Source organism: Onychostruthus taczanowskii, unplaced genomic scaffold (assembly GCF_017590055.1).
Source record: "Onychostruthus taczanowskii isolate IOZ18803 unplaced genomic scaffold, ASM1759005v1 scaffold33, whole genome shotgun sequence".
Taxonomy (NCBI): Eukaryota; Metazoa; Chordata; class Aves; order Passeriformes; family Passeridae; genus Onychostruthus; species Onychostruthus taczanowskii.
The window spans coordinates 2,366,039-2,393,771 of NW_024500683.1; the positions used below are offsets into that span (position 1 = coordinate 2,366,039).

Below are 27,733 nucleotides of genomic sequence, written 5' to 3' on the forward strand. Positions count from 1 at the left end.
CACTTATTCCAGAAGACAAGAGATTTTGACCTATTCTTCAATTTCAGTATTCATATTAAGAGGAAAGGTTGAACAGTGACAAACAGCTACAGCTGTAGTGCCATCTAGAAGCATGCACACAGAATTTCTACACAGCAAAAGCTAAGAAATTAATCTGTCAGAGCAACTTAGATGCTCTGTGGATGGGAATCAGGGGGAAAATAACTATCTGGTTTAAGGAATTATATATAAATAATAAAAAATATCTGGTTTGAGAAGTGGCAGCTGAGGAAGAACCTAGGCAGAAGTTATGTCCATACCAAAGGCAAGGAAATAAAGCAGCAATGAGATTTGGATGGGAGAGTCCTCTAGTGCAGAGACGGCTGTGTGGCACAGAAAAGTCACACTGGTGTTGGACCAGGATGATCCATTTCAGAAATAATACAGAGAGTCTCTAGTTCATTTCTATTGATCCTGCAGGATGAGTTTTGCAGTATGCACACACAAAATATCCTTGCAATACATTTCATAAAAAAAATTAAAAATTCACAGCAAACTCTACCAAGAAATTTAAAAAGCACACAAAATCACAAGCAGATAAATGTTCTGAAATATAAGGTAAGTAAAACTGAAAAATCAGTTTGTTGCTGAGATGAAGAACTTTCTATGACTTCTTTGAGTCAACAACTTAAAAAAATAATAGCAACATGCAGATAGTGAGGGAGATGGCTCTGAACCCTGCTCTTCCTGATCAGAACCTACTGTAGCTACTTCAAGACTGTGTGCATGGATTTCCTTTCCATGGGAGCTGATAATTCTCTGGACCTCCTCCCAGTCATAACTAAGGCACATCAAGGCACATAGTCAGATTTCCAAGCTGGGAGATGAGCTCGGATCTCTCAGTACACACAGAGGCATGGTGGCCACCGTGAGATTAACAACTCACTCCAGAAGGAAGATATAGAAACCTGAACTGGATGATGCAACATTCAGTTCTTTCTCAAAGAGCTTCAGGGGTGATCCACAGAGAAGCTCCTATGTAAAAGGAAACAACAAGAAAACAAACACAGACCTCTTAAAATTAGGGGGGAAAAAAACCCAAAAAAGCAAAACAAAACAACAAACCACTGATTTTGGCAGCAAAAAACCCCCAGCATTTTCATAATCTGATGAAGACTTTATTGCAACCTTTTACATTGATTACATGGAACAGATGTTTGCTGTGTTGCAGACTCATATGGTCAGTGTTCACTTCTGTAGTATATGCTCTCCCTCACATTTATGTCTCCTTTCATAAAACATCCTGTAACTCCCCCATCCTAATCTCTAACTCACCTGTCTATTCTTTTTACCTCTTGTAAGAAGTTACAGTGGGCTACTAGTGTAAATCAGCTCAAATTAAGATATTTATGGTCCCCCAGATCTGCTGGCACTTCACTCTTCTGGCTGCTCTTTTTTTGCCCAGCTCTTTTTAGCCCCTGGGTTTCATCTGCCATCAGCTCCCTTGAGCCAGAGGAATCTGTGCATGTAAATATCCCACCACTTTCTACACATTCCCAGATATTGAGCCAGATCCAACCAAATCTTGTGTAAACAAGTTCTTTTACAAACCTGTTAGAGACAGTCTAGTTTGTCTGCATAAAGTCCATTGTTTTAAACAAAAAAAATCCACTGCAGCCCAAATCTTGACAGAGGCATAATCAACAAACAGGTAAGATTGATTTGTACTGTCCTGTTTGAGAGAAATATAAATACTGAGACAGAAATAATTTGAAAAATCAACCACTCTTAGCACTTTCTTAAGACATTTCATAGTATATTTGAAACACTGCAAAAATAACATATAATTGCTAACACCTAAGTTACATATTTCTTTTTAATCTCTTTTTAGCATTATCATGAAAACATACTTCTGTATGTTTGACATGGGTGTTGGAGTTCATACCTAATGGAGAAGTTGCTTTATTTTTACCTAAATATTCATTCCTTCAGAAAGTAAAGTAGTTGCAGGAAATACTTTGATTCAAGTTCAACTCAGCTTGGCTGTGACCCACCCAAGCCTGTATTCAGATCAGAATTTCCCAAGATGAGCAGGACTCTGGTATAAAGGTTAAAAATGTTAATCAGTGCTAGTAATATTTATGTAGCATAGTATTTTGATTTTAGCATTAAAAGGGTGGGGTGGGTTTTTAAAATTTTTTTTCTCTACATGCTTCATTTGGATTTTGAAGTAATTTCTACCTTCAGCTAAAAGGAAAAAAAATAGGACTTTTCTGCAATGTGGCTTGGACAGAGATGTAACAGACTACAGTTTCCACTTTATGGGACAAACCTGTTGTTTGAGCTCACTAATTCTCTGGTATCAGCACGGCATAAATTCATAGGAGGTGAGCATTGTATGTCTGCCCCTAAAACCTGCCCCACAACGGGAGTAACTTTCTGACATGGGACTTGCAAGTAGGACACAGCTCATTCTTCAGAATGTCCCTGCATACAAGAAATAGTTTCTGACCATCATCACCTTTAACTATTCCTAAGTCCACACCTAGGAAACATCCTTCACTGCTGCCAGGGACCATGGCTGCATCACTAGAAACACGTGCTGTGCAGAACTCAAGAACAGTTTAGGAAAAATCTTAAGTCTTTGAGTGAACATTAACTCAATCAAGCACCTTCTGAGCCGTGTAAAACATCATGATTACCTCTGTTAAATCCAGTATATTGCATTTCAATAGGAGCATGAGAAATCATGAGAGAAACCATTGTCAGATTCTAAAGAGGGGCATCAGATAGCATAGAGATATTTGAGAAACAACCTTTTTTGTACGTTAATGCTGTTAATTAAAACCTATACCCTGACATGGAGGATAATGAAGGAAAAGTCAGTATCAACAGTTGCCAAACATTTGTAAAAAATTACATAAATATTTACCTTTTGTGGAAGAGTTAAAATTCTCTTGCTCTTCAATGAATTAAATGCACGGAATGATGGAAACAGAAAAAGAAATCAGCAAATTTAAAGTTAGATAAAGAAATGTGTTACATGTGACAATGGCATGTACAGTAGGCAGTACTCCAGCATATGTAAAAGTAATGTAGAAAATTAAAGTGATAAACCATGACAAATAATAAAGCCTATGACTTTTTCTTTAAAATTAACAGGAACAATGATGTTACAGAGAAACAGATTGTGGAATCTTTAAGTATTCTACTAGAGAAATATCATCCTACCCAAATTTATGAATGACATAAAAACCTTGTTTTAAATATCACTCCTACTTCTGAACCACACAGCACTATTTGGAGCCTCTTCTCCAATAATGAGTATTACAAATTTATTTTCTGTTAACTGAAATCTATAATACTCAAAAACCACCAGACTATTAAAATTCCATTTTTAAGGAAAACATAAAAGATTATGAGCCTTGAACTCATTTGTGAAAGTTGGCAGTGCTGAGAAAAATACTCTTCAGCATGAGTAAAGATTCCACAAGCTGTCTCAAAATATGCAGTGCCACCTAATAATTTAAAAATAAACCAGAAATATGGAGACAAAACAAACAACACTGATAGGCTGAAATCTAAAACTGAAAGGACTTATTCTTTTTCTTCTGCCACTCAATTTTTATACTGATAGATTTGAAAAATTTTTTGACTGAAAAGGTTTGATCTTTTACCATTACCACAACCACACTCTCACTGCAATGACATTTCAATGATCAAGTACACAAACACAGAACTGTTTTCACTATCACTTCTTTTTCTTTTGGGATCTTAAATTGGTTAAATATGAAAAAGATACTTGCAACTCAAGGTATTATTTGACAACATACTGATTTTCTGTATGAAATTCTGATTCTTATTGGTTAAAAGAAAAAATACTGGACATCAAAACACTTTGTTCCTCTGCGACATCACCATTGTACAAATATCACACACATGAACTTTATACATGTAGTCCCCATTCAGCCCCAGCAGAGTCTTTATGTTCATGGAGTTTTCCCTCATGTAACAGCAGCAGCACACACACACACATGCACTTCACCTTCCATACAAGTGCTGTTCACAGCTTTTTCCAACATGAGCTAAGGTACAGCAACACCTAACGCTGGATGCACGTTTGCTTTGCTGGGTGCCACCACGTGAGCCCTACTGCTGCAAGCAGATGCCACTGGAAACACACACAGCCCCACTGCTCCAGTCAGCTTTACAGATGGTCTTTACATGGAAACAGACTGCTATTACCACAAACCTTACTTTCATTATGTGACTTCTGAAATAGGAAATTACATTGTCAAACTTATGTAAAAGAAACCCAATAGACCCAAATAGAAGGTAGATAGAGGGAGTAAGACCTGTTTTGCACAAATTACCTCTGAAAGATTGTTGCTATACTACAGCCACTGCACATTTATATTGCTGGTTCATTAATTTCAACAGTGTTGTTTTGTTTTGTTATTTACTTGCTAAAGTAACAATATAATCCCTACTATCTGCTGGTGTATTCACTTCCTTGATCAATACAACAATCAACCATTATGCAAAAGAGCAGAAACCCACCCTCAAAGCATATTCAAGCAAGAATCCCTGTGATGTTTGACAGCTGCAATGACAGAGGACGGACTGAGTAAAGATCACGGATGTACCCTTTATACGAAAGTATAATTTTAAAACCATGCAACTACACCACAAAGTTGTTACAGAAACAGCTAAAAAGCAAAGTGATTGCAGAATTCCCATCCCTCTTAACAATTGCACAGTTTCACTCAAACGTGATGCAAATAAAAATACAGTGATGCAAATCTCTTAGAGTCTAGCACAAAATGATATATTGAGAATACACCATTGTCCTTACCATGGCTTAGAATTTCACTGCTTTAGTCACTGAGCCAAAACATCTTCATAGGATTAGGTCCTTTTTTAAAATCATCCATTAACACAGGAAAAATCAAAACCGCTTCTTTAGTAGCATAAGTTAGGGAAATTACTATTAAATTGTGATGTCTTGAAAACACACACAGACACACCTATCTATACAGGATTAATTTTCCACATTGAAACTTCTCAGGACCTTCCAATACAACAGTGTACCAATCTTCCATTCTAAGAAATACTGCTGACAGGGTTGCAAAGGAAATAAATACAACTATGTTTTCCTTGAATATGACTGTAATAAAAATAAAAATCACATTGCCTAAAAATGACAGACGCCTACAGTCAACTGCAATCACTTTTTAAAACTTGCATGCCCTCAAGTTGCTATTATTTAGTTTGTATTTTCTCAAATATAATATAACTATGCCTCACTTGTACTCTAAAGTTATACAAAGTTGCTCTCCTCTTCAGAACATAATCACCAAGAAAACTGTTATTTTTTCACATTTTTTCTTTCCAGTGTGAATTATAACACTGTTTAAAGGTTTTAGTCCTTAAACTTGACCTTTTCCTCTACATTTAAGGTTGTTTCTCCATTCCTGATCAGTAGAAACTCTGTTTCTATAATGGAATAAGGATCACTACTTTGGTCTCCTCTGTAACAATTACTCCTGTGAGTTAGTTGTTTATTTTTTTTAAAGAAAGTATGTGTATTATGCAGGACCTTGTAAAACTACCTTGGTTTCTTTTAAGTTGAATTCCTATGATTCTCAGACTGCCAACTAGAGTAGTAACTAAGACAACATAATTTGGTAGAGATAAGGAAACAAGCTTTTGTATAGTTCTAAAATTGACAACAAAATGGAATGTCTGAAATACGTCAGCCAAGCCAATTGTAAGTGATTGTGAGCCAATCAATTGTAAGTGATCATGGATATGATCACTTAAAATTGATAGCTAAAGATTGGAGATTAGCACTTAAAATACCACTCTGTTTCTCCACATGAAAACTGCTACCAGTCAGTCACTCCTTCATTAAATCTCATTTGTTCCATAATGAGGACGTTAAAGAGTAATAAAATTACTTCACCGGATTCTTCTATGTCTCCTGAATGTGCAAGAGAGCAAATAAGAAGCCTATTCTTGATATACAAATATGCAATTTTTATTCAGCAATCATTATGCCTTGCATAACAGACTTAAATGCATATATGTATCTATATTTAGATTCATAGATGTATATATTTAGATGAGTATTTGACCCTCATAAAACAACATGATTCTTATGGAACGTAAAGAAGTACTTTACTATAAAAATGATACTTTATGGCATATCATACACGTTTTCCTTGAAATGCATGATGTCAAGATGACCATCAGAATGTAGGAAGAAAATGCATTTTGAAATATTTCCAATGACATTTGGATATTGCACTAGATTTTGACATCATCTGTATCTACAGTGACTGTGAATTTAAATCAATAAGGGTGCACACCTGTTCCAAGCACAGTTAATGCAAATCTTTTACAGACCTCAATATGTTTTGAGTTCAATACTACATTAAGGTTGGATCACTTCTGGTCACTACATTTGACCCTGGTACCCATTTGACAGGGATTATAGAGGTGAAACTAATATTAAAATCTGGTACTGTAAATCAGAGCAAGTACTGCAGTCTTGTGGCTTTAGTGAATTTAATTTCTAACAGTAGTATTAATTTAGACATACTAGTAGTATATGTACTTCAACAGATACTGACACAATTTTTTAAACACATATTATAAAATCTATTAAATTTAGTGCTCCTCTGCAAATGTTCTGAGCCTGAACAGAGCATTAAACATGGGTAAAGTAAGAAAAGTTCCCTTTCAGAAGCAAAGTCAGTCACGCAGACGAAACCAAATACCATGCAGAGAAGGAAATGTCTTTCAGCACTGATTCCATGTGCTGTGAAACAGCCCCAGTGACAGGCGGCACAATTTGCAACAGCAGCCAAAGCACGGCGCATCTCACCTGCTCAATTCATGTGAAAGGCGCGAGCGTAGTAAGCACAAGTGTAAACAGGAGTTCACTGAAACAGCATTACTTTACAAGTGTTCACGGCATCAACAACTTTATAAACCTAGAATAGTTTTGGCCTTCTGCTCAACTTTCATTTTTTCTTTCCTCTTCTGTACACATCCCATTTCTACTCATTTTCACGGTAAGTTCTACATTCATGTCCAATGCCTTCAACAAAACATAAACTGGTATTTTACTCTCACACACCAGTTACCAAGACCAGCAGAAAGATGATATATGAATATGCAAAAGAAAGCCAAATTAAAATTAAATTAAAAGCTAATTCATCATTATATATTGTGCCAAGTTCTGAACTGAAGTAGAAATATTGAAGAAAGTTGAAATTCATTACTTATTACATTTCCCTATAAAACTCCCAACTTGCTAATAAGCAGAAATAGAAACTCTGAATGTAGTTTGTAACTAGTCTATAATTCAGAAAGTACTAGAGCCACTACGAAACCAGAGGACCTGAATAGGAAGTGTAAAGTTAATAAAAGTCACTTATATCAGTATATTAGTCATTCAAAATAAACACATTTATAAAACAAGAGTACATTTTATATGTGCTAATTCAGGGGTTTGTATGTCATCACAGCTCAAAGCCTTAACATTAATGCAAACTGATTGCAGATTAATGCAAGCCATCATACAAGAAAACCTCATTGGTAATCTGCTATGATAAGGTGGTCATGGTCAGCAACTTTATCTGCTCGAGAATGTGATCTGCTAACAGTTCTGTAATGCATTACAATATTTCATCATTATAAGCATTTCATCAATTTCCACAAAGAAGAAAAGTTCTAGTATGTGGCAATCTCGATTGTTGCTTGTAGTCAATGAGAAAACAGGATTTTTTAAACACAGAAGAAAACATGAACGTACAAATACTATCCATTGTGCTACTTCATTTTACCATAACAGCTCATTCTCTGTGTGTAGTATGTTGCCATAAAAGGAAATAGCAATGTACATCCTTATTTGATCTTAGTATGTAAGAAACTTCTTCCATAACCATTGTCTTTTTCAGAAAAAAAAGCAGCACTCTTTGCCTGATCAGTTTATTCTTAAGCAAGAAAGAACTGGTGACCTGTGCTCTCACATTTCCCATGGTAATTGTTTTCATTGTTTATTCAGTGAACTACGAACCCCAGAAGAAAAACAGATCTGTGACATTTATTATTATTCTGTGTTAATAATGCACAACAATAAATATAAATCACAAAATAAGAAATTAGTAAGACTGTCAAAAAACCTTGCCCCAGGATTTTGTTTGTTTGTTTTTGTTGATAACATACTAGACATGTTGGAAACTACCATTACTCAAATAGAAAATTTAAACATGAAAAGGTACTAGAAAAGTAAGGCAATTAAACCACATGTCATAACACACCAGTCAAACTTCACTGGATTTCCCAAACTACAAAGAAGCTTTCATTCTCTTCTATTGCTTTACTGGTAGAATTATAGCATTGTACATATAGATATGCAAGAAGACTTAAAGAAAGGTAAGAAATTAAAGAGTCTGAGCTATCACAAGCTCATTATTTGATACCTTGCTCTATACTGCCACTTCTTACTGGAACTCGTGGTAGCTGTCTTCCCCTACGACTGCTGAACGAGGTGTCTGCAGGAAGAGACTGCGTGGGACTTCCTTGCTGATGTGTTCTGCAAATGATATTGAAATGAAAACGAAATAAGGCAAATGAAGACACATTTTATATTCTGACTTTTAAACACAAAACAAGTTGCAGGTACTGAAGATGGGTTTGAAAAAGTTCACATTTGGTCTATGCCATATGCACATATTCAGGTCTAGATACCTAGTGAACTTATAAGGTCTTACATTTAATTTATTTACCTACCTTCAGCTATAGAACTACTTTCTTTCAGTTTTTTTGTTTGTTTAACTTATTCATTTATTTGTGGGTTTGCTCTGGTTTGGGTTTTTTGTCATTTTGGGAATTTTTTGTTGATAAAGTAATATTGAAAAAACATTGAATGGAAAGCAGTTTTCTAAGAACCACTTAAGGATTATTACTCACAATTTATACACATTCTCCTGCACTGGCACAGGGCAATATAAAATGCCACTTTTATGTTTTATTAAATTTAGTATTCCCTTTACGGTGATGCAATAATTGCACAAGGCCACTGGACAGCAAGCATCTATTTCCATAGGACAGCATGTGTTTTTTCCCAGAACAAAATGAAGGAAAAAGATATTTAACATTTGTATTGGGGTGGGGAAAGGGAGGGTGTGTGTGCATGCAAAAGACTTTTAATCTTCATATCTAAGTAAATATCCTAAATCACTTTGGCTGAATTCTAGCTAGCACTGTTTCAGAACATTTTGGCTACTTGATGCCTTATTCATAGATACAGTTTCAGAGTGTAAAGCACCAAATACCTTTGGAACCTTAACATTTAAAATAAGTATGGGCACTTATAATAATTACAGGGAAAAGGTTTGAGAAAGTAAAACCAAGATGAGAAGCAGCAGGTTACTGAGGAGAGCTTACTGTGAAATGCCCTTGCCAGTTACAGTAATGTCACACTCACTATAGTGCACAAGCACTGTTTATCCTGTTGCAAGTAATAATTTGTAATTTAAAGTAGCACGTTTGTGCAACTTCAAAATACTGTTGGCTTTCACTAGGTAGATCAACTGATTTTCTCTCAGCCTGTAAGATCAGAGTTTGCTGTGTGAACACAGCAAACACGAGCTAACAAAACATAGAACAAAAGCACGAGCACAGAGTAGGCTATGAATACCTGGGTTTACCACACAAGCATTTCTATTTCTAAAACACACTTTTTCTTTTTATTAAAAATATTAACTGCACTTCAGTTAGTGACCTAAAAAAGGACAATATGGAAGCACACCTGTGATTTCCTTAGTTTCCTTTACAGTTTGAAATAGAAAATCTATTTAAGTACCTGTAAGTACTTAAACAGAAATATAGTTGATGAATGAAAGTATAACTAATATTATGCAGTAAAGTGATTGATCATGTTAGTATAATAGACCATAATTATTACTAGTTCCATAGACTAAAAGATAACCAGAAGCATTTCCAGTTTGTAGAGTGGCAAAATATTGTAATTGTACCTTTTTACTCTTGTTTGGCTTTCCAACAGGGCAGCCTTTTGTGAATGGTAATACTGAATCAGAAATTACATCAGAAATTTCAATCCTCATGCCGTCATTTCGTTGTGGGGTGGTGTGTTGGGTTTTTTTGTTTGTTTGTTTGTTTGTTTGTTTAATTTCTGCTGACTTACGAAATCTCCCTTCAAACACCCAGCACAACTTCCCCACAAGATACAGTCAAGGCATCCAAGGAACTGTCTGGTTCATATGACTATCATACACTAATAAGTAATCCTAAAAAAACCCCTATATATGAAATAACACAAGGATGCCTACCAAGGATAACAAACAGGTTTGGATTCAAAATAATTTCATCAGTAACAGTCCCTGTGGAAGACCAGTCACAATGCAAAAAAACCGAAGATTCTGTTGCTTGAGCTTGTATTCTTTCTTTGAAATCCTAACATTTCTTCAGCTAACTGCTGGCTTGCCCCAGTGATAACCATAACATTCTTGCAGATACTGAATTTCCCAATTCTGAAAGATGCTTACAATAACAAAGATGACCTGACTTCCGAAAATTTCTGTTTCTCTATGCTGACTACAAAAGTAATCCATGCCAACTATTGCACATAACCAGGTTTTAAGCACCCATCAGATGTCTAAACATCATAACATCCATAAGGTAAATATGGACCTTACTCTGCGCCAGAAAGTTCTTGTTTGCTTTTCCTATAGATAAATGCTTCCATCTAACAAAGTCATCATGTTATCAGTTCTGATGTTTTTCCTTTGAGAAGCTAAATATCCAGGAATTTATGTGAGAGCCCAACAAAACACTAGATGCCTGTCCTGCCATTACAGAACAGGACAGGACTTACCTGCAACTCAGAAACTTATCTCCTTCTCCAGTAATACTCTTTTTACACACATGCCCCCCTTCCAAGAAAAAGACAGAGGATCTGCTTAACCTAATTTGAAGACAAATCAGGCATAAGGTTTGCATTACCTGGGGTATTACTAGGAGATTAATATGCCTCTTGGGGTGCAAATAAAAAGAGAGACAAAAGGCAATTGGAGAATGACTAGAACGGCATTAAGGACTTGCTGCCCTAGGAGACAGATCTGTTGCTTGCAGGAAGAAGCCTGTAAATGGCTGATCAGAGGAATGAGACGAAGAGGAACATGGAACAAGCATGGAAGACAAAAGCTAGCGAGAAAATGAGACAGAAGCGAGATAAGAAGTAGAAAGAGGAATCTGGGAAAAAAAATGTTACCTGGTGAGCAGTGAGACTGCAATGAGCATGTACATGTGTATCTCCTGGTTCCTCACAGAGGAAGGAGACACTGCAAGCAGCAAACATATTAATTCAGCTGGAAGTGGCCTACAGGGGAATCCCACAGGTTCCAGCTCTGCCAGTACACAAGAAAACTCAAATTCCTTTCCTTTCAGACTGATGTCTCAGTGGCATGCTGCTACCTGAGAAACTCTAAAGAAAAACTAAGAATAAGTGAGGGTCACCAATCCAGCTCACCCCTGGAATAGTGTCCTATGCCAAATATAGAAAATACAGATCAAGACTGCATGTATCCTAAAATATGGCAGGTAATGTCACATATGGTAATTCTAGGGTTAGGGCTGAAAGAAAATATTTTTGAATTGGGATAAACAATTTTTTGCTCATTCATAAAAGAACAGAAAGTTATTTTTGTGTAATCAATTCTACTCCTCCAGAACAGATTACTGAATCCTATCTAGAAGGCTTATCTCATTGAATTAGAAGAAATTCTAAGCTTTACAAACTATATTCAAAAGGCAGTTTTTCTCTCTTTTATGTACATTTCCTAAGCAATCACACTACACAGAAAACTTAGTCTTACATAGCATGTTGAAATGCCTTATAGAGATGCTGACAGCATGTTGATAGGTTATTCCAGTAATCTGCTTAACTAATAGTAGACAGGATCTGCAAATGGTAAAATAAAGCCCAATTGTAAGAGAAAAATGAATATTTGAAGAAAAAAGAGTCTCAAGTTATATTTGATGGGAAAATTCATTGCCTGTCATATTACTAAAATTTTCTGGCACTAGTGCAATATTACGTCTATGATGGAATACTGAAGTACAGAATTCAGACTTATTGAAACATTTTTGTCTCACATCTAATGCTAGTGAATCATTTTATGGAAACAGAAACCTACACCAGGTACCATGGAGATGTAAAAAGAAGCAGTAAATTTGTGTTTCCCTATGCTCTTGTTCCCTGGGTTCATTGCTGAATTACCAAGAGCCAAACCCCTTAGGCATCAGTTAGTTTTCAGAAGTCAGAAAAAACAGTGAAAAAAAAGTTTTTAGTAATCTCCATGGCACAAAAGCCCCTGATTCAATCATAGCAAGGATTTCAGTCATCATTTAGGTAATCTCTCTGACTCAAATTGAAAAAAGCACCTGGGTTGTTGTGACAAGTGTCATCTGACTCAAGGAAAATGTAGCCATTGCTTTTGGATCAGGAACAATTATCTGGGACTAGGAGCAGTAAACTAAAAGAAGTGCTTAAGTTTTGTGACATAATGTGCATTTTCATTGAAAATAGAGATGTCTGTGCTGTTCAAGGGAGTTTTAATGCTCTCACAATGTAAACAGATGTACTCTCCACCTGTGTGAATCAAAATAACATCAATCATTTTCTGACAAAGGCAGGATCTCATCCCTCCTCCCTGTATACTTCAGTCAATATACAGGGTTTAAAACTTAACTAGATGTACTTATTATTCAGTATATACCTTTATTTTTTCTACACATATATCTTTATAATTTCTATATATTTCTATTCTATTTTATTAATATATTTATATTAATATATTTCTATTCTATTTTATATATCTATATTTTTTCTATTTTTCTACTTTTTCTAAAGATTTTGAACATGTAACCCCATACTACTGTAACATCAAAGTTAAAAGATATAATGACAATATAAATTCAGAAAAATTCAATTAATTAAAAAAGTACCAGTCTTTCTATTAATTTTATTAAGTTATAGATTTAAATGTGTAACTTAAAATTTTTATACATTAAAATGAAATTGATTTGATCAGGGGCATTTTGAGTTATTTATCTGTTATAGCTGTCTATCTATTTATATAATCAATTGTGGTTTTTCATCCTCAAAGTTAATGTAAAATAAGGATTTTTTTGAAAAAGAATCAGTGTTAAAATCAGTTTTCTGCACTGGAAGTGCAGAAAAGCACTTCCAGTCTTTGCCATTGAGCTTATCTGCAATGATGGAAAATGCCAGAAAAATTCCACATATATGCAACAAAGTGATAATAATACAGATACAAAACATATAATACTGTAAATTATGGCAACATAGCTTTCTGTCATAGATGTTCTAAAAAAGCTGTATTAGAGGTGTATTCCAAAATCTGGGATCAGACTGATAATAAGAGATGCTTACACGTCAATCAACACTCCTACCTTTCTGCTTCAGCTGCAGGGCCTTTCCTAGCTTGTTTTTGGCTGCTATATCTTTCCACTTTTCTGGACTGCCTGCGAAATGACATGTCAGAAAAGAAATAAACAGAGAAGAAAAAGAATACAGAAACATGAAGATTATTTATAAAGGTAATAAAAGAAACAGTTGGCAGATGAGAAAGTGACAACTATCATCATAAACAGGCTGGTGAAATCTAGGTTTAAGAGACATTGCATTAATTAGGTTTGATTGAGGCTCACAGTGTGCAGCTTATGAGGTACCAAACCAGGGAAGAAAACATTAATCCTGACTGAACCTGCAACTAGTTTCCACTTCACAGCCTGCATTTTACTATAGACAATGACTCCTCATAACCCTATAAGGCGTCTCTCAACAGCATGAGAAACAAGTTCAGAGTAGACAGCAGGAAAAAAACCTTGCAGAAAGAAACAGAAAATATTATTTGAAGGTTTAAATTGTTTTTAAATCTAATTATATCAGATTTAAAAAAGGCTGTCACCATATTAAGAAAAACTTGTTTTTTTCAAAAATCTCCTTCCATTACCTTTTAAAGTTTTTAAAAACAGATTAAACCAATTCTATTTTCTTCTTAGTCAATATAAGTAAGTTAGAAATTATTTCACTCCTTCATTCCTTTCCTACACAAATCTTTTACAGAATTCATCTGACATTTGGATAATGAGGCACTAGTTACTTCAGATAATCTAAGCAGTCCCTTTGATATTAAATAATAAAAATGAAGAGGAATAGAAGTCTACACATATAAGAACAAAGGTAAAGCCATGTTTCACCATTATTACCCAGGACTATAAATATAATAAATAAATCTCTGCAAGTCTTGTGTTCCAAAATTTTCTGTACTATCCACAGTAATGTTAGTATTTACAAATTAGGATTTACTACTTTAAACCTCAGAAAATCACCAATATGCATTATTTTTTTCAGAAGAAAAAGTGCTTACAGTGTTTCAGGGGCGGTAAAACCAGGGAGTGATGATTATTCAATCCTAGACCAGAAATGCTGACAAACTTTAATACATACAAGATCTTGTAATGATACAATCAATGTCATGTATTAGGCTAAATAAATTACTGTGGGCAAAACAGAGAGACAAAAATAATATTTAAAATAGTATGTTTTCCTTTTAAATCTTTGTGGCTATAAAGAGTAATCCAGTGCCTGAAGGGGAAGAGACCTAAACAGCTGTGACAACAAACTATGTCCAAAGAACATAATCACATTGTATTTTCATTATTTTTACCCACTGCAGTATTTGATGAGCATTTTATTGTGATGCAGTATATTCTACAAAAAAGAAAACACTGCATCAAAATACAAAATACTTTCTGCATGAGCAGAGGTCACTACCTGATGCTTTTGGGATTTTAAAAATGTATTTTCAGACAAAAAATAGTATGTCAGATTAAAACCAGAAATTCCTTTTATCCTCAATCTATTTTATTTTTTGTATATTCTCATTGTTTTTCAATTTTTTTTCTTTACAAGGACAAATATAAAGTGGATACAGAGGAAAATGCACATAATAAATGCTGCAGCTTTACTTAAAGCCTATAGTTAGCAAAGCCCTAAAACTTATGGCTAGATCCACTGTATGCATCAGCATTACCATTCAAATTTTGTCACCCTCTTCATTTTCTGTTCAGTTGGTTCTGTTTGGGGCTTATTTTTCCCTTACTCCTTATGTTGCTCGCCTAGATTGTGACATTGCATACAATGGAGAAAGAGCTCATAGTGAGTGGTTTCAGGTGGATGGAAAAGCCAAGAGCAGGATGTGCTTTGCTGTGACAAGTAACACAGTAATACACAGCACCAATGAAGCTGAGTACATTTATTTCTCTGCTCTCAGGACTGCCTTGAGAGCAGCACATACTAGAAATTATTGAAAATCAGTTTCCTTTTTGGTTCCTCCCTCTGTCTAAGATGATGCTGTGTACATTTCCAATAAGCTCAGCATGCTCTGACTTACTTCCTAAACATACTTCATAGGAGAAAAAATATTATCCATGAATGACACATGCACATATGTACTAGTACATAAAACCAGGGGAAAAAAAAAAAAAGAAAATGCGTGAAAGTATGCAGAACATATGAAGAATATACTATAATCAATACCTCTTTTACTTTGATCTATGATTTGAGCAAATAAGGATACCTCTGTGCTGCTCCAGGTTTAGCACTTAGGTGGTCTACACTGTCCTGTTTTGGAATGCAAGACTCCAGCGTCCTTGTTCTTCACAACATTTGGAAACATGGATGTGAATTTGGACGGAATGAGCAGAAACAGAGAGATGGTCACATGCAGTGAAGGTGGAGACATGCAGGCAAATATATAAACAAAAAAGCATTAAGTCACTATCTACTGAAAAAAGCTGTATTTTTCATTTTCCTATTCCAAACACTATAACATTTTAGATGTAAGATCAGCACTCTAAGGTGTAATGAAGTATAGAATGAAAGCCATGACAGTATTATTTTTAGAAACCTTTATGCTCTACATGCTGAATGGCAGCACTGTTATTTAATAGGTGCTATTAACCTTCTTGAGAATATATAAACATATAAAAAACCTCTTTGCTTAAGACAATGCATATTTTGTCATTATATTGTGAAATTCTCCTGAAAATGCAAGTATATTTCCTAATTTCATGCATTTTGATGACACCTTCATGTTCTATTGCCACACAGTCTGCTACAGTAACTTTTCAGTGACTCAAGAGCAAAGTAGAATAACTGAATCAGATTTTCTTCTAATAAAAACTGTATAGGAATATTTCTGAATTTACATGGAATTTTAATTTCTGCTGAAGCCACAGAATTTCACAGCTTTCAATCTGGCAAAAAATACTATTATCCTGATGGTTTATTATTGCTTTTTAATGAAGTATATTATAAGATCTATGAAGGAAATTATTTTTTTTTCAAATACCAAATTTGGATTTTAATGAGAAAACTCAGCAATATTTGTGGTTCACTAATAATCGAAGTTTTGTAATATATTTGCATCTATACCTCCATTAGAGTCAGGAAAGGCTAAAATTTCTCTCTAAGATCATAAATCCTCCAACTGTCACACAAAATCACTAAACAATATGTATCATATTTAGGCAAGCACTACATATTGTTTTATATACACACAAGCTATTTATAGTTCATGTTCCAAAGTTCTATGTGCCTCAGTGTATTTACCAGATCTGTGTTAACAAATCTACACAGAGAAATTTGACAATATTCCTACTGAAATGAAAAATTAGTACTTGTGAAATGAAAAGATAACATTTTTATACAATTCAGTGTCCAGTATTTTTAAATTATTTATTTCTGTATTGTAATTGGCAGAACCCTCAGTGGTTTGCAGTGAGTGTTACATTATGTAGCCTTGAAGCCACGAGGAATGTCATGTTCAACACTTCCTGACTTTTACTGAGGTTTTCTTAAAGGCTGGATCTGCATGGTACCTGCAAGTACCAGGAGGGCACTTGCTCTGCAGCTGGCTTCAGGAACTCTGGGACAAGCATTCTTACACATACATGCATGACTGACAAAAGCTACTTCTCCTAAATGAAAATATATGAGAATTCCTTTTTAAAAAAGCTTATTTTATCCAGTCTTGGTTATATGTTGATATTATATGCAGATTTTTCCAAACAAACAGTCTGAAAAAAAATTTTACCTACCATTAAATGCTTTCATTCACCTTGTTTTTATCATCACTTAAATTTCACAGACTCCAGATACCCATCTGTCTACACTGTAGACATTAGACATTTAGACTTCCTAATTTCTAATATAAAAAAACCAAAAAACTTTCAAGGAATTATGCTATCAAATCCAATAGAAAAAGCTATCCTTCAAAATATTTTATAGAAATAAATTATACCAAACATTTGTAAATTTTTAACACTGAAATAACACATAACTCATGTCTTCTTCTCATCAGTGTATCAAGGAGTCACTTCCTGATATGGCAAGTGAGCGAATTTCAGAAGAACAATCTTGCCAAAACTTTTAGCAAAACTTATGTTCATAACTATTAGAAATAAATAACTATTAGAAATAAATACAATGTTGCAAAAAATTAATTTATCAAAATTAGAAATAATGCATAAGTCATAGATTTAAGAAATGTGTTCAGAAACAGATCTTGATTCCACTCTATATGCAAATTAGACCTATTTGTAATATAAATCTGTAAGGTACTCAAATGAAGAGTAAGATGAAGTCTGCCAAAGTAAATTAATCTGTGAAATGTAATTCAAAAGCTGTGATAAGCAGTTAGTTTGTTACCCCTGCTGATCCATCAGTCATCCCCCAACAGCCACTACACTTCAGTTGTCAAATTGATATAAGCATATTTTGAAAAAACTTAGATTAATGAACTGAGCAGTATTGGCCCACTGCAATTACTATGTGAATTAATCAGAACAAATGTAAACTTACAGAGTAGAGAACAAAGTTAAAGCACCTTCGATTCCCCCACTGATGTTCTCTCTACAGATATGCAAAAAACTCAATGTTCTCAGAACATCTCTTAATGTCGGAGAAAATCCTGGAACTCACAGGCTGCAAACACTCATCAGCATTGAGGGTAGCTTAAATTCCTTCTGTGCTCATCAGTGCCTGACTGCTCAACACTGGATTTTGGTGACCAGATTGCATGCAAGACTTGCAAACACAGCTAGGCACTGATTTCACATAGAAAATTAGACTGCTGTCTATCCATCTCAAAAACCTTGCCATTTACAGATTCCATATCCTACAGATGTTTCACTGTAAAATGTTTGCTGGTGGGTGTTAGATGATTTCAGCCTTTCTGCACAAAATTTCAGCTGATGTAAAAAGGCTTACTATTTGGCATTGAGAATGGCAGCATTTAGATGAAAACCTTATTTCACTGATTTTTTCAAGTCTGATACCCTGAAGTCAAAGGCAATCCTTCAATTGACTCAAAAAATGAGAACCAAAATTACTTAAAAATGCCTAAAAGACATAAAGTACATTTCCAAACTCTTAATAACTGTCCCATCAAAGGGATGTGTTGGCAAAATTTCTGGAAATGCAGTATCTGCAAGGGAGGACAGCTTTAAAACCATGTTTCACTACTTTAATTCTGTAATTTGTAATGCTGTTTAACTCAAATTAAAAAAAATAAATACTACCCACACACAGTTACACTCTTCCCACCTGGTCTGAGTGGAATATTTCCAGTGTCAAGTAAACAAGATGAATCACAGTACAAATATCAGTACTGTGGGCAGACTTTAGCAGAAGGTCAGGACTGGCACCACTGGTATTTCAGTCTTACAGTTTTAAATGCAACTCCATAAACTCATGTACAGATTATTTACATTCACCTGTATTTACATAAATCTGTGTCCTGTCACTTACTGGAATATAAAATACTTAAGAAAATTTTTGAAATTGCACTTAAATAGAAATTAAAATTTCTGCTTAAAATAAAGCCAGATCTATCTGGAAATAAAATAACAAAGAAAAAATTACTGCTGCCAAAGCAATGGGACATCAAAACTCAAGTGATTAGAAAGCTTGTGAAAAGTAAAAAACAAAGGTGCTTCTGTTAATCACAGGTGATATTAAGCATAAGAATTTATTTAGAGCCCTGATGTTCTTAATCAAAACCTACCTTATTAGGGAACCCTGCTCCATGGAGGCCATCCTGATTTGGACAGAATTTACAAACAGTGCCAATTTTTACATACATCAACTAGAAAGTGTTAACAAGACCTCCAACATATCAGCCTGTGGGGTTTTTCTCCCATTAGGAACAGTTTGAAAAAAGGAAAACCAAAACCAATGAAAACAAACATAAATACAAGAATATGCTCTAGCAACAAGTATTTATCACATTATAAAGCACCACAGTGAAAGCACCAGCACAATTTACAGAAGCAGGTAAAAACAGACTGAAGAACATTAACACAGATGATGTTCTGTTGCATCAGACATCATATTTCATGTCTTGTGACTATTAAGACAAACAGAAAACTTGGAAAGATGTTCATTCTTCTGTGCTTTATAACAGTTCAACAAAACGCATAGATGATACCTAAACTGTTGTTTTATTTTGGGCTTCTGGAGGTTGTAAGTCTCCACACAAATGCACACTTCTAAATGTCAGTGTACTCCACTGAGAGTGCAAGATGCAGTAAGCCATTTTTCAACTGGGAGGAGTTGACTAGTACCTGTCATCCTCCGGAGATGCATGCTGGATATGAATCCTGGGACTAGTAGGTCGTCTCCTCTCTAGGGAGGGGGACCATCTACCCCTGTTTGCCCGTTCAATAAAACAGGAAAAAAATACGGTATTTAGTTTGTGGTAAAATTAAATATATGGGATTTGGGACTGGAAAAATACCCCAAAAAAGTAATGGAAGTGTGTCATTTAATTATTTTTTCTAACAGCTTTCTAATACCCAAGTACACTTTACTTAAGGCTGCTTAATGCAGACACATCACATTTGAAATTAAGAGAAGGCGTGCCCAAAGATGCAGAATTTACACCAATATAAATCTTCTATAGGGTGTACCATTAAGTTTTCAAATAGTCTCAAATACTTGACTACCTAAAAGTGTGTCATTTGTGTAAGAAGTTGCAATTCCAAATTAGCAAATACTTTTAAAGACTGTATGATGATCATGATCCTGGTATTTTGCTAATCCCATCTCTCCTACCTATTTACACAGGAAAATGTAATCTCAGTAAAAATGTAGGACTATTAATTATTATAAAAGTTCTAGGGCATAAAGTCACCTTTTTCTGGAATGCAGTGAAAGAATACAGGTAAATTATTTAGCTAAAAGTAAGCTACACACACTTGTGTACAAGTACGGGGGTAATTTTTTATCTTTTGTAAACATATACTGAAAGTGTGTGCAGCCAGCTTCCTCTTCTGCTCATTTCTCTTCATCCGTGAAGTACATGCAAGGACATTATGTTACACAACTAAAGTCAACAAAAAGGACCTAAATTGAGAATGAAAACGGATGTATTATGAGATTTTTTTTCTCAAAAAAGCTCACTCAATTCAGAATTATATATACTATATTATAGACATGCTTATTTTTTTGGGATGTCGTGTTTGTAATGCAAGAAGTCTATGCATAACGATTTACAATAACAAAACAAACTGAATCATTGACAAATAAAAAAATGTTTGCATAAATTCAGCACAAGTGTCTAATATTTCCCTTTCTGAGGCATTCTTCCAGTCCATGGAATAAGGAAAAGGGTTTTATTTATGGAACATGCAAATAACAAAGGTTTCAGGGACATGAACATTATTTGAACATTTAGGTAGGTCTTTCAGATGTTTTAAGAGCAAATAGGTTGTTAGTAGTTAGTTTCTTTTTCTCTCCAAAGCAAGAGCTAAAGAAAATGTTAATGCATCAGTGCACTCAGTCAAAGCCCTTAATATGCTGATATCCACCACAGATATTAAAGAGCATTTGAAAGAATTAACTAGGTAATTCAGTAGGAAATTTCAGAATATGCTCTTTTTCCTTGAATGCTGAATGACTGTGAGCCACAGTACAACACCAACACGTAACTGCCTACTTCTTTACATGGTTGGAAAGAAGCAGAAAGACAGCATGTCACAGACCTAATGCAAACAGTTATTTCACTGTAATTATTTTAAATGGAAATGGGGGTATTCGACATAACTGTTAAGGGCATGCAATATTAAAATCAACATGAAATCAGGACAAGTTTAATTGGATCAAGCTCCCTGATATCTGTTTATGATTAGGTAACAGGCAACTGCTGAGCTTTGTCTCTTGTTTAGATAGTAGTGGCCAGCTGATGGCAAACATCCTGTTTTGATTCCCACTGCAGTGAAGCACCTCAGAATAAATCTAACACAGCTGTGGGGCCATATTTTGCAGGTTTGCTGACCCTTGTACATGACCTAATCTCTGGGCTGTGCTCCTCAGTTTTATTTGCTCAGACCTCCACTAAGTGATGTCTCAGGCCAAAAGCACGCTAGAAGTACAAATCAGTGCAACTTTCTTGTGCTAACACACATACAACTGCTTGCAACAGCAGAAATTTAGAGGGTAAATAATAGCCACACTACATATTATTAACTATCACTGATGCAATCTTAAATCAGTGTGGGGAACATGTTATTATGATGAGAAACCATTCCTAAATCAGTTCAGAGTCTGCCCTTGAACCTCAGGTCTAAGCGTTCTCCTGAGCAGAGACTGGGTGTTGAAAAGAAATTTCTCCATTCTAAAGAAATAGCACTCAATTTACAAGAAAAAAAAGCAGAAATTTTGAGATGCAGAGAAAAGGATAATAATGAAAAAAACCCAAAGCATAATGAAGTAGTAGCAGGAAAAACACTTTCAATGGCAATATTATAAACTTAAAGATGCCTTGCAGATCATCAAAGGAACTTCAACCACAAATCATTTTGGAAAAAATACAAATTAAGAAACCAGCTTGGAATAAATAGAGGGTAGATGGTCGGAAGAGAGAAAAAAAAAAAGGCAGGCATGGTGCAACTGCATAGAGGTATTAGTAGGGGATCAATATTTTTGAGTGTCCTGGAGTATACTGTGCAAAAGAAAAGTACATGAAGGATTAAACTCTGTACAAAATAAGTCCATTTAACAAAAAACTTTATCAGGCCTGTGTCAAGGCAAGGTTAGTTTGCCAGTCAAGTTATATGGACTTGGTCAAATGATGGAACTTTTAGGAGGATAAAAGGATTTCTGCCCTTGTTGTTTTGGTTCTGCTATACTGAAACTAACTAGACTTTCATATCACAAATTCAAATATAGAGCTTAAAGTAGTTTTCTGCTGGTATAAGCAAGTCAATAGAATCACTTTTACTGGCAAAGCAGTGTATTAAAAACCAGTAACTATTCTGACCATTCCAAATGACATGAATTATATTGTATAAACTTCAAGGATCAAAACTGTTTCCAGAAAATCTGTGAGAGAGAGAAATAGGGCTCTACTGTCCATCTGTTATAACACTACCATTTAGTTAAAATGTGGATTATTTTAGCTCTTGTTCTCAAATATAATCTAATTCACACTCTCTTAAGTTTACAGGGAATAAGCAGAAGTAACTTTACATAGGTAAGTATATTCCTAATTTTGTTAAAGAAAATATACACATGTGTATTTAGAAGTCTTTATTTAGAGGCACAGAAGTCTAGACTTTTAAATAATACCTACAATGCTGTCATTCAGGGAGGGGAGAAGGAAGAAGAAACAACATGAAAACAACTAACAACATCTTCAACACAAGTGTCTCAAATACTGATAATGGGCTGTAGATTGGACTTCACAAAACCTTAGAGTGCTTCTCTTTGATGGACCAATACTAGACCTGACAAATGTATCATCTCCTCTAAGTGTCCAGTAATGAAATAGCCTTTTCCATCTCCTCTAAGTGTCCAGTAATGAACAGCCTTTTCCATCTTGTCTATTACATTCCAATTTTTATTGTGTTTAGTATTACATTGTAATTACTTTCAAAAGAGATTTTTACCGTTTAAGGTAAACTTGTCTTACTGTATTTTAAATCTTCTTTTCTTATATTGTCCAGCACAGAACCAAAATGCTTTCTACAGACCCTGAATTTAATTCTGTGTTCTTCAGACTGAAGATGACTCTATCATCACATGCAACTGAGGACTAACTTCACGTTCAAGTGTAAGCAGTTCCACATTCAACAGAGGAGAATTAAATAATCTAAAATTTATGTTCCCCAAAACAAAAGTATTAATTTGGTGGGGTTTATATATTAAATATAATATCCTCCTCCCAAATTTGGGCTGCATAGGAAAATCTCCTATGTCACAAGAAATGAAAAAAAATCCTCTGCCAAAGCCACACATACCTTATTATTTTCAATTAAATGATCAAGAAAAAATTGAATATCAACGTCCTTAACAAGAGCTTTTCTGCTCTATAAAGGATACCAAGTCAAAACCTCCTATTTAGGACTTCTAAAAGCTAAGAAAAACTTTCACAGTGATGGGGAATTTTTTCTTCATCAGACCCACTGATGATTTGGCAAAACCACACGTTCAGTAGCAACAGAGGCCACTTTACTTTATGAGGAGCTTGTGCAAAATTATGAATATTCTGCCCAGTGCCCAGTGGACAGAGGTGGACATGAATTCTCAAGGCATACTAGAACTACTTCACATCAGGACAGATGTAGTTTTGAGTACAAATTTTTTAATAGATAGTTTATAATTACCAGTTAGTGTTTGATTGAATATTCAACTTGATGGGTGGCATCTTGAAGCAAGTACAGAACACACTGCTCACATTTACGTGCAATTACATTAAGTAACTGCTTGTAGATGAAGGCAGCTGTATGTATGTACACATTCAGTTATTAATATGATGATACAATATTTTTTAAAAAGATCTAGAAAAATACCTGTATTTCATTCATTCTATATCAGCTGATTTTTTTGTTTGTTTGTTTTTTAATAACCATGTTCATAGTGTCTGTAACGTCTTGAGCTCAGACTTAAATAGGCATAAACTACTGTAGATCTATCAGGGATACCTCAGCAGAACATTAGTCACTTCTCTGTAACTGGAGCACAACTTAAGAAAAAGCACAGTTCCAGCCAAGGAGCAGCAGGAAGTGGGGAGAAAGGAAAGGGAAATTATAAACAAAAAACTCAGGTGAAACCCTATCTCAAAGAGGAAAGTGCATTCTTAGTGCTTTTCTTCAGGCATCCTGCCCCACAATAAAGAAAATAACACAACTGTTAAAACCACCAGTATTGACTAAAAAAGCACTATTAACTTCCATACTAGTTAAACATGTACTGGACAGACTAAAATTTAATTCTGTCCTATTCCCACTCAAAGGGAGCCTATTACTGCCCTTAGTGAGCCTAAAATCTCACTCTAAAGTGGTACAATTCTTAGCCAAAAATATGGATAGTGATGAAAAATTCTCTTGTGGAATCACCTTTTTTACACCAATAGTATTTGATTCACCTAAAATTTTGAATCAAGCTATTGTAATTGTGAAAGTACAGAAAGCATCCATAGCATGCCTGCACAACGTATGTGACACAATAATATTTCATTTAAATTGTAAACATGTCATAAGACTTATGTGCACCTTAATATAATATCAGAGCAAAAAAACCTTAATGCAGTTATCCACCTTGCAAAAGCAGATGCAGCAGATTAAAGAAAGCAATGATGTTTGGCTGTTTTGTAAAAAATATATCAGTATTGATACAGTTCTGGTTTAAAATGTGAAAGCTTTGTTGTATTTCCTAATTTATGCCACCGCTTTATTAGCAGTCCACAGAACAAGCAAGGAACAGATGTAATGCTTTTTGGCAAATGATGATGAAGATTCACAACCAAGTGGTAGTTTCGAAATACTTAACACTGCAATGCTATTATCAGCATACTGAGGACTTTTGTAAACAATGAACATCAGCTTGAACCAAAACAAAGGAAGTAGCCAGAAGCAGTCATAAACTCCAAGACACAGTTTACATGACATACATGAATACAGGAGCAAAAATGTCTACAAATACCAAAGCAGACAAGAATGTACAAGAATGTGGAATACTCATATGAAGAAAAACAAAACTTATAAAGATCACCAGCACAGATGACAAGAAATTCATAAGTTTTTATTTTATACCTTTCTCGTTCTGGTGAATGCAAACTAGTATCTGGTCTCAAGCAGTTGGTACTAGCACTCCTAGCCCTGTCAAGGGAGGGCTGCAGTTCACTAGTGCCAGTGCATTGCATCCAATGGTAGAAGAGAAAGAAAAAGAAAACAAAGAAAGGAATACAATGTTAGATATTAACTCATAAAATAATGCTCTCTTTACAGAAAATGTAGAACCACAATGATTTAATTAAGGAAAACGTAAAAGGGTTGACTGGATGAGAGTGTCAAGATTTGTTTAGAAAATAAAAGCAAACAAAAGGCTGCGAGAAATTTTTTGCAAATATTATTGAAATGTTTAAAACTGAATGAGACAGAACAGCATCCACTTGTAAGAAAAGTGGAATGAGAAATACCAAACAATAAAGTTATATCCTTATTAACAGCAGTAAATTTTAAGCCAACATAAAATAATGTGATCCACTATATGTCATGTGAAATCCCTTTACAGTGAAGCTCATTTATTCTGCAAAATCCATATTAGATACCAAACAAGTTGGGGGATTAATCCTCAGTGTCTTACCTAACCAGTAGATCATCTCCAAATTTCGATATTCGTAAGTTAAGGCAATCATGAAGGAGTGAAATATCCTGTCTAATCACGGGTTTGGTCTTAGCACATGCAGGAAGAGTTGAGCTTTGTAAATTAAAATTATTTAAACAAAACGAAAATAAATTTAACATGTAACAGAAATCTCATACATAAACAAAAGAATGTAATAGAGAAAAAAATGCAACATATAATTTTAACAGTGCAGACAACTCCAACCAATACAAAGTAGTTTGGTTTAGTTTTTTTTGTAACATAGGTGTTAATTTAAATAACTACATGAAGTTACTTCAGGATTTTATTCCTTATCTCTCAGTGACAAAAATATATTAAACATTTTGGGGTTTTTTTTCTTAGCAAGGGAAGTCTATTTATTTTTTTTTTTAAAAGAAGCTAACTACTTAAAGGGGACTCTAAACACTTCTTACCTGTATAGGTTCCAATGAGTACCATTTTCTAGTAAAGGCATCTTGGGTGGTAATGTTTTATAGTGCCTAACAGAACTTCTGGAATGTGGTGGGTCAGAAAAGAACACAGGACAACAAAAAAAAATGCCAGAAATAAAAAGACAGGTAAAGGCAAACCAAGACTGACCAGAACATAAAATAAATGCATAATATTGTATTATATTGTATAGCTGTAGGAGTAGATATCTCATCTACATTTTTCTCAAGTAGCGTGACAGCTATTAGGGGACAAAATTTAGTATTAACCCTTTTCTTATTAAAGTTCATAAACTTAGGCCAATGCTAGTACAGCTCAGATGTTTTCTTGAAATGGAAGTAATATATATTCCATTTATAGATACTTTTAATTAAAATGTACAGACTGTTTTAAGTTGATATTAAATTTCCTCTTTATTTCTCTTAGTGATGCATTACTTAGACCTGCAGAGATTTTTACCTCTTCCATAGCTAAGCATGAAAGTCTCACTAAAATAGGGATATATAGTATCAAAAGTTTAATTACATATGTATTAGCAGTTGGCTTTTTTGAATGTGGAAGTCTTTTGAAAATGGCGTATCAGCTTCAAAATTTACCAGTAATAAATATTATTAATTATAAGCTGATTAAAAAACTGAGGAGAAGTACTACATCAGCTAATACAGCAGTACTAAGTTGTCACATGACAACTGTTTAATATCATCACAGATTTTAGAGAAGGAAATGTTTATTTTATCAGCCAGCTCTACCCATTGAACAAGAGAGAAATTTAAAGACAGCAGCTGCTGAATGGGAATTATGGCCATTTAATGGCTAAGGGTTAGTAACAACATTCTAACAATTTTCCACATACCCTACTAGGGCACAACTATGGAACTACTAGGAGAAGAACCAGCAGGCTTGAGGATTTTGCAGCAGTCTGTCCTGATAGGACATTTGATTCCTGTTAAGCCTTGGACTAAAGCACAGCAGGATCAACATTAGAAACCTGGCTGTGCCACAGACAGGTGAATCAACTCTCTGCCTGGAAATATCAGTGTTGGTAAAACCCTGAGGGATTTAACAGAGGAACTTTGACCCTTCTTGTATGGGTTTAGTGGTCACCACTGGTGAATTCTCTATCAGAGGTCACTGTAACATTGCCCAGGAGGAATAAAGGAATGGCTGTCATCAGGCCAATCCTGGCACATAAGCACATATTACCAATCAAAGTAGGGGTGATCTAAGACATGGAATGTGGCAACCATGATCTATAGCATAGGTACACACCTTGCCACCATTTCTATTAGTTAATAATTGCATACAGAGCAACAGGATGGATAGCTAGGACTAGTATTCCAAACTAGTGCATTAAACTCACCATTTATCTTAACTCTGTAGCTTGTACTACCCAATTTCTTTCATTTAACATGAAACCATTAAAATTTCTTTCCCATTCTAAGCTGAAGTTGTCTCAAGGACTAATTAATTAGCAAGCTGCCTAGAAAACAAGGATAAAGCCTTATAAAATTT

At 34.8% G+C, this 27,733-nt stretch overlaps 1 protein-coding gene across 17 annotated transcripts in view; it reads right to left on the reverse strand.

The window, feature by feature from the left end:
* The window catches only part of RIMS1 (regulating synaptic membrane exocytosis 1), a 305,714-nt gene that overhangs the window by 70,977 nt on the left and 207,004 nt on the right, over positions 1–27,733 (reverse strand). For 3 of the 17 annotated variants that reach the window (XM_041410588.1, XM_041410593.1, XM_041410584.1), the window contains 3 exons: positions 25,198–25,287; positions 13,489–13,560; positions 8,472–8,584 (listed from right to left, as the gene is read on the reverse strand). In XM_041410588.1, coding sequence (XP_041266522.1) covers positions 8,472–8,584; positions 13,489–13,560; positions 25,198–25,287 — 275 coding nt within the window. Of the gene's footprint in view, positions 1–2,911; positions 2,942–8,471; positions 8,585–13,488; positions 13,561–15,680; positions 15,759–19,728; positions 19,813–25,197; positions 25,288–25,750; positions 25,865–26,205; positions 26,284–27,733 lie in introns of all 17 variants that reach the window. The other 14 variants (XM_041410590.1, XM_041410581.1, XM_041410594.1 and 11 more) reach the window with 9 other exon arrangements.